Source organism: Temnothorax curvispinosus, unplaced genomic scaffold (genome assembly GCF_003070985.1).
Source record: "Temnothorax curvispinosus isolate PA1 unplaced genomic scaffold, ASM307098v1 QBEX01017404.1, whole genome shotgun sequence".
Classification (NCBI taxonomy): Eukaryota; Metazoa; Arthropoda; class Insecta; order Hymenoptera; family Formicidae; genus Temnothorax; species Temnothorax curvispinosus.
The window spans coordinates 1-7373 of record NW_020227184.1 but is presented as its reverse complement, the minus strand read 5'-3'; the positions used below and the strand labels follow the sequence as shown (position 1 = coordinate 7373).

General features: G+C 50.1%; 3 protein-coding genes across 3 annotated transcripts; 1 reads left to right on the top strand and 2 right to left on the bottom strand.

The window, feature by feature from the left end:
* Positions 1-1193: 1193 nt before the first annotated feature.
* Positions 1194-2946, bottom strand: LOC112467478 (72 kDa type IV collagenase-like). Its single transcript, XM_025036117.1, has one exon. The coding sequence runs from the start codon at positions 2811-2813 to the stop codon at positions 1194-1196; it is 1620 nt and encodes a 539-aa protein (XP_024891885.1). The 5' UTR covers positions 2814-2946.
* Positions 2947-3243: 297 nt separating this feature from the next.
* LOC112467475 lies at positions 3244-3927 on the top strand. Its single transcript, XM_025036115.1, has 2 exons — positions 3244-3512; positions 3651-3927. The coding sequence occupies exons 1-2, from the start codon at positions 3316-3318 to the stop codon at positions 3898-3900; spliced, it is 447 nt and encodes a 148-aa protein (XP_024891883.1). The 5' UTR covers positions 3244-3315; the 3' UTR covers positions 3901-3927.
* A 1366-nt stretch (positions 3928-5293) lies between these two features.
* Positions 5294-6535, bottom strand: LOC112467476. Its single transcript, XM_025036116.1, has one exon. The coding sequence runs from the start codon at positions 6533-6535 to the stop codon at positions 5294-5296; it is 1242 nt and encodes a 413-aa protein (XP_024891884.1).
* Between the last annotated feature and the right edge of the window lie 838 nt (positions 6536-7373).

The following is a 7373-nucleotide window of genomic DNA, read 5'->3' as shown; positions in this document are numbered from 1 at the left end:
CGCGATAATTTACGTGACGCGCGTTCGAACTCGGCGTCGCGGTCGCTGACATGGGTATACGGATTTGGGAAAAAAAGGGGAAAATGGAAAGAGAGAGTGCACAGATGAGATACGCATATAGTTTTTTTTTTATTCAAAAAAATAATACAAGCGCGTTTACATTGTTTCGCTCGCGCGAATATATGCATTTCGTAGACGCGACATCGTTATAAGGAGTCGAAACATAGCGCGGCTATCTCGCAGTCGATGATGTTGTCAGGATCGAAGAAATCGCTCTTCTGTATCTCAGGCTGAATCGAAGTTTCCATTTTCATCGCGGCGGCGGCTATCTCCCGATAGCGCAAAAACTTAGCGTCGACCTCCTCGGTCGCCGCGTTCAGCGCACGGATGACGCGATCCACGCAAAATTGCAGATTGTACAGCTTGAGCAGGGTTGTGCGCACCATCGCCACGCGAGCCAGGTTGGGTAGCTCTATACGTACGATCGGCCCGTTGTTGATCACTCCGAATCGCATTGTCATCCCTCCGATCGACATCGGCGAGGGGGGGTGAGTTACGTCGGAAAGAGCGCGTTCCATGCACGACAATACGTCGCGTTTGCGCTCGATCAGTCCTTTTCACATGTCGAGCGTCAGGGAGATTTCCCTTCCTTGTTTGTCCCCCAGGGCGATATCCACGTACGAAGGCGTGGTATGAAGACTGTACCACGGTGTCTTGATCGTGATACCTATGGCTATGTACTTGTAGCCAGTCGTCGTCAGCAGATAACGCGTCGTCAGGATGCGCACAGGGGGCAATTCGACGGGAAAGTTGGAACGAAACTCCTGATGATGACGACGACGATCGTCCTCGACGGGCGCGTCGGTTGGAGGATGAGAGCTGCGACGCGATTCCTGGCGACGAGGAAGATAATGGCGATCGTCCATCGAACTGATCCTCCGTCTTTTATTGTCGTTGTCGTTCGCCTCCGAATCCGCCGTCTCCGTAGGAGAAATACTCCTCGGCGCGGGTCGATCGGCCAACGTCGAGAACATTTCGCGCCGCGGTAACCGTTCCTTTCTGATTTTTTTTTCCGACGCGTCGTATTCGGCCGACGACGCGACACTGATGCCTTGGAAGGGACACGCCGGTATAAGTAGGAAAGATTTGACTTATGTCGCGCGTGGCGCGGTGTGGAAAATTTGCGCGGTAGTCTACTTCTTTCGGCGGATGCGGAAATCGGAGAGCCGAACTCCGGTGTCGTCATCGTTCCAATAATCGCTCGCCGACGTTAGCGAGTTATCGTTGAGGCGTACGATTCGATTGAGGAGATCGCGCAACTGCTGCAGCAGTTCGGCCTTAGGGCAGACGATATTCAGTATCCGCAGATCGAATTTACCGGCCGACGAGACGGTCCTCGTAAATTCGTTTAATTTATAAAACTGCGACCGAGTGGTGAAGTACAGATTGCCGTCGATGTAGCGGAATATCGACGTCACGCCTTTCGGTATTCCGGGAAACGTCGCCTCGAGGGGCGTAAATTTGGCGACTCTCTTGTCCTGGTCGCATTCGTTTATCTCGCCCACCGCGTTACCGTTGAACACCACGTAGGAACGTCCTCTGTGGGTGTTCACCGCTCCGTTGATCAGCGCGTTTTCGGGAAATCCGAGTTCTTGCAGGGTCTTCGGCCAACCTGGCCGCAGACTAAATTCCGGATATTGAACCAAGTATACTAAATTATCTACGAACACCATGAGATCGCCGGACGGGGATTGATAGGCAGCGGTCACGCGCGTGTAATTGTCGTGAAGAAAGCTCATGTGCTTCGAGAGGGCTAAAGGTCCGTTGTACGTCCTACCGTCCAGATCGACCGACCAAACGTAACGTTTGTACGAGATGTACATTCGATTTTCCAAAATCAATATCCCGTTCACGCGATCGAGGCTGCACAGGTCCGGCGACGGCGGCGGCGGTGGCGCCGGCGCTGGCGTCCAACGCGGCTTATCGTTCTGAATTTTTTCACCGTACAAACGTTGAATGTCGGCGATGTCGTATTGGTCGAGCTTCACCGGATACTGCTGATCCGGCTGTATCGCGAACATCACCGATGTTGTGCGTCTGTTGTGCGGCAATCCGAGGGAGTGGCCGATCTCGTGCGTCAACGTGTAATGCAGGAAAAACTTATCCGCGGGATGTTTGTTGACGTAAATGTGCCACGGCTCGTCCCCGTCGACGTGCACCTCGGAAACGAATCCCGCTTGGTCCGTCGGGAAAAACGCGTGGGCGAGCACGTTGCCGGGGCCGTCGAATTTGTCCGAGCACAATTCTCCGTTTACCTCGATGTTCGTGTTATAGTGTAGTAGGCGTCGCCAAGATATTATAATGTCGGCGTTCGGCATTTCGGAGCGTTCGAACGTCAATGCCGAATGCTGTGACCACAGGTCGAACGCGGCCTGCGCCGTGTTCAACTCGTTTTCGTCGGCTAAGTGAAAATGCCACGTCAGGTGCGTCTTCGGCCATTTGGACAGGCTCGCTTTCGTTTCGTGCTTCAGGATATCTCGGAAACCGCATCGCGGTTTACTCATGAATTTCAGCGTTTCGTTGTTGAGCGTTCCGTCGCCGGGTAAATTGTAGTAATTCTGAAACTCCTTGAAGGCTTTGCGAAAAACGTCGTTTCGTCTCTGAGCCGGAATCGCGTCCACGTCGTTGGACAGATATCCGTATTTCAGCAGGTAGTCGAACGTGAACGCGTAATTGTCGTCCGTAATTGTGGAATTGATGCACGTCGCGGCGTTGAAACACGCGGTTAACGCGATTATGTATGCGAGCCGCATCGTCGAGAGCGAGAGAGAGACGGTGAAACCGCGATGACGGCGCGTCGCGGTTTGAGCGCGATCTCGACGAGCGCTCCGAATGCGAACGTTTACGCGATGACGCTCGTTAGCGACAACTCGGATAGGTAGCGGCGCGGCGGGGGGTCTCGGGCGTGAAAAAAAAAAATGCGTCGAAGATCCCGACGGATGAGTCGGCCCGATAAGGAAAAATGCGTTAATTATTTTTCTCGATGCGTATTTTCCATTCGATTTATATTTTCCTCACGTAATAAAATGCTATTGAGTCCGGCGGATGAGTCGGCTTGATAAAAACAATGCATTACTTATTTTCCTCGATTGGTATTTTTCATCGATTTATAATTTTCTCACGCAATACAATGCTATTCTTAGTATATTTTTCTATCGCAACACTCATGGGCAACACCCTTTTTTTACCATATATAAGAACTCGAGACTAGACTCGAGCGTAGTCTATCCGCGGTCTTCGAGTGAACTCAAGACGATGGAGAAAATCAACGAATTAAAATGCGTGTGTGATATATTACAAAATCAAAATACAGCCCTGACGAGGGAGATTGAGGATTATTGCAACATGGTGCGGCAGTTGCAGCAGCGCGTGAAGTGCTTAACGGAAAAGGTGCCTCCCTTTTTGCATCTCACCGTTCACGTGGACGAGGACGCCGCAATGCTCGAAAGAACGTGAGTATCGTTTTCAAACGCGAAATTATTTCTTATAATATAATCAAACGATAAATTTTATATTTATAATTATTTATATTTATTATTCATATTTATATTTGTTTATATTTATTAATTGTAATTGTAATTTTTGCGTAGGGCTATCATTACTTCTTGGGTGAAAAAATCTCGGAATCAGATCAGATTCTTCGTGATGAAACTTCATGGGATGCATAGGGACATCGCGCGGCTGGACTCGCGCGAAGAGGCGGGTCGTCGCGAGAGAGACGACGACGAGGGGGGGAATTCTCCGAATCTGAGCTGCCAAGAAACAGTGACCGACAACGACGATGTCCCCGCCGCCGTATGTTGCGTCTCCCAATGTGAAAAAAATGTGAAAAAAATGTGAAAAACGATATAGTGAAAAAAAATGTTATTAAATGACAGAAGTTTATGTATAATATAATATATAATAGTGTATTACAAATAAAATATTAACAATGAAAATAAATGTTTTAACGATATCGCGTTTTCTTCACCGCTCGCTTTCGCACTCGATCTGACGCTTGGCGTTATCGCTTGCTCGCGTTCCTAACCGCATCTCGCGCTGGAGCCCCACTCCCGTATCGCGTTCTCGCTTTCGCTCGCCGTTTCTCTGTTTGTCGCGTTCCCGCGACCGGCCATTGTTACGCGCTGCCGCGACCGACCATTTTTTCGCGCGCTCGGTAGCATATAATGTACACGTATATAAATACGGAGGAGGTATGCGAAAAGAGGAACACCGTTTGTCATAGATTTTACGTCGATCTTTATTCGATAAAATATATAGATAGAAGGATATATATGATACAATGGAGTAAAAAATATAAAACGATTAAACACAATATATACAAAATAAAAAAAAAACGAGCAACGCAATAAGATAAAACAATTAATACGCTAATAAAATGAAATTATATTAAACCAGTAATATATAACGTTTTTTTTTACACAAATTGATAAAGTAATTTAATTCGCGGAATCGATGCTGGCGAAACATTTGCGTCGCTCGATCCACCAATCGCGCAACTTCATCACGTTCTCCATGGCGCAGCACCGTTGGTGACGCCGGCAGCGAAACGCGCGATCGGTGTGAAGAGACTCCAACCGATCGACGTCCTCGTATTCCGCATCGACGGTCACGATCGTCGCGTCGACGTCGCCGAGAATCTCCTGCAGCCATTTCTTCTTCTCGAGACCTTTTACGTAGATTCGCGCGTCGGGCGTCTCCTCCGTCTCACGCAACTTGTCCAGGTTGTCGCGCACCGCGCGTCGAATGATCGTCTTCGCCTGGCGATAGTCCGTGTCGCCGTCCTCCCAACAAAGACCGTGATGGTTCGCTATCAACCAACTGGCTCTCGCTTTCTCGGAGTTCGTCAACAGATTCCAACTCATCGGTGCGTGAAACACGTGATGCGCGAGCACGCGTGTCTCGCTTCGCAACACGGCCACCTCCTTCACGACGAATCTGTCGCCCACCGTGAATCCTTGCAGGTCGACGAAGATCGTCGTCGTCGTCGTTGCCGCTGTCGCCATTGCGTCGCCGTGCGTTGGAAAAAAAGTAAAAAAAACAGACGTTTGTTTCAAGTTGGTCGTTTCGAACAGACTGAGAAACGATGGAAGGAACCCGCGAATTTATATACTCCTCGTTTCCGGGATAAAAATAATCTCATAACCATATATGTCCGTTTTCCCAGTTGAGGTATTCTCGCAATCGCATTTTCAGTTTCTCGAATAAGGTATTTCCACAACTTCAATTTCCGTTAGATAATTTTGCGCACCACGTTGGTCAGCGGACTGTACTCGATGACTCGATCGTGAACGATGAGACAAAAAGCTGTGGTTTTCGGCGGAACGTTTTCCTTGTTTTCGAACTCGATGCGCACGTCCACGGTGGCGCTTTTCACCGATTCGTTTTGACGGGAACAATCGATCACCGCGAGCGGAGCTACCCGCGCGAATTCGCGCGGGGAAAAGAGCGCGTCGTCGCGACCGTTCCCGTAATACGCTCCTCGAAATTTCGCGTACATCTCGTACAGCACGGCGAACTTGTCGCTCTCAAAATCCACATTCACGTCGTCGTAGGGATAAAATTCCGAGTTGAGATACAATTTCACGTTGGCGAGCGCGCAATGATCGAACCTCGAGGCGTCGCCCGCAAATTCGTTTCGCCGTCCGGTCTGCAGCGCGAATATGACGTATCGCGGCTTCTCCAATTGCGGCGCGGCTTTCATGGCCCACGAATGCTTGGTCGTGCTCTGCAGCAGGGGAAATTCGTACAGATCCCAAGAGCGAAAGCCCGCGCTCAGAAATCGTCCGCTCTCCAACGTTCGCAACAGCGATAATTTAGTCACGTCGTTCAGCGCCACGTGAGGCATACGCCATTGCACTTTCAATAACGTAATTTTAGGATCTTTGGCCGGATCTCTCGGCACGGTCTTCTTCGGATCTACGACGCAGTTGTGGTCGCTACGAGAACGTATCAGGATAAGCTCGTGTCGCGCGTTTATCACCACGCGTCTGTAGTCCTCGCAGAAACCCAAAAGAATATTCAAAGGTACGCAAAAATTGAATTGATGGGACGCGTTGTTCAGATTTGATTCGCTCGTCGGATAACTCCATCCAGCGTTCTGCAGTTTTCTGGCTCGTTCGACGGTCAGCGACACGTAGTTCTTTATCGTGCTGGTTATGCCGACGTTTCTACACCGGTCGATCTCCACGCCGTCGAGCTCGTAACGAATTTCGTCGAACATAAACGCGACGCAGTTGTTGACTAATTTCGCGTATTCTTCCCCATTCGTCGCGCCGTCGTCATTGAGTCGTCCCTCGACGTACAGGAAACTTTCGCACGGCAGTGTATACAGATCCTGCTGCTGTATGGGTATTCGTATCTCGTCGTTGTGTCCGAACGTCGTGTTGACGTACGGGTTATACGTGTGAGTCTCTATTCCGACGATGCGCTCGTCGAAGATTGGCTCACCGCCGATACTCAGGATGTCGGCCATGATTTTTCCTCTCGAGGTAGAAATGGTTCGACGGTGACGCGTTTCTCACGGCGAGACCCAACGATCGTAGGAATCTGACGTTGGCGTTGCTGAGAACGGGTCCCCCTCCTCCGCCTCTTCTCTTTCCTACGCTTCCGATCTCGTTGTAGAACGGGCTAGCTCGCTCGTTCGTACAATTCGCGCTAGATCCGTTCAGAACGAGCATCCCTCCTCTCGCTCTCTCTTTCTTCAGGGATACGCGCACACACACACTAACCTTGACGACGACGTACGTGCAATCTGATCGTTATCTCCTCACCGCGAAAGTCGATCAGCCGATCTTTCTGATCCACGATTCGCACCGTGATATCGGTGACGTTTCGCGCGACGATCGGGAGGTAAATGATCTGCGTCGGAGTCTCCGACAGTTTATATCCCGGTGGAACTTTCGGCGCGAATTCGTGTATCGCGTGCACCGAGCGTCCGTTGCTGTACGCTCCCGCGGTGATACTACACTCGATGCGAATTATGTTCACGCTCATGACGTCGACGGGTCCGTCGGAAACGTACCAATTGTTCGGTTTTAGAATACGATCGCTCGAAAAACCCAAAAGAGAACCGATATTGTTCGGTTTTGTAAAATTCACTCGGTAGGCGCACTTTATCTCGCTTCTCATGGTATTCTCGTTGGCGCGAAGATCGAGCACTTTGTCGCCACCGTCGTCGTCCCCGTATATGTCATAACCGTTGCCATCTTTGTCATCGTCGTCGTCGTCTTCGTCCACGTATGCGCGATAAATCTCGTCGTTGGTTTCGTCCTTCTCCGTTCGGTTTTTTTCTTTTACCCGTCCAGCGTCGT

Excerpts from the sequence above, each read along its gene's own strand:
- LOC112467478 (XM_025036117.1), bottom strand. The coding sequence starts at position 2,813 with ATGCGGCTCGCATACATAATCGCGTTAACCGCGTGTTTCAACGCCGCG.
- LOC112467475 (XM_025036115.1), top strand. The coding sequence starts at position 3,316 with ATGGAGAAAATCAACGAATTAAAATGCGTGTGTGATATATTACAAAAT. Across the intron at positions 3,513-3,650 it reads GCCGCAATGCTCGAAAGAAC|GGCTATCATTACTTCTTGGG; the intron begins GTGAGTATCGTT and ends ATTTTTGCGTAG.
- LOC112467476 (XM_025036116.1), bottom strand. The coding sequence starts at position 6,535 with ATGGCCGACATCCTGAGTATCGGCGGTGAGCCAATCTTCGACGAGCGC.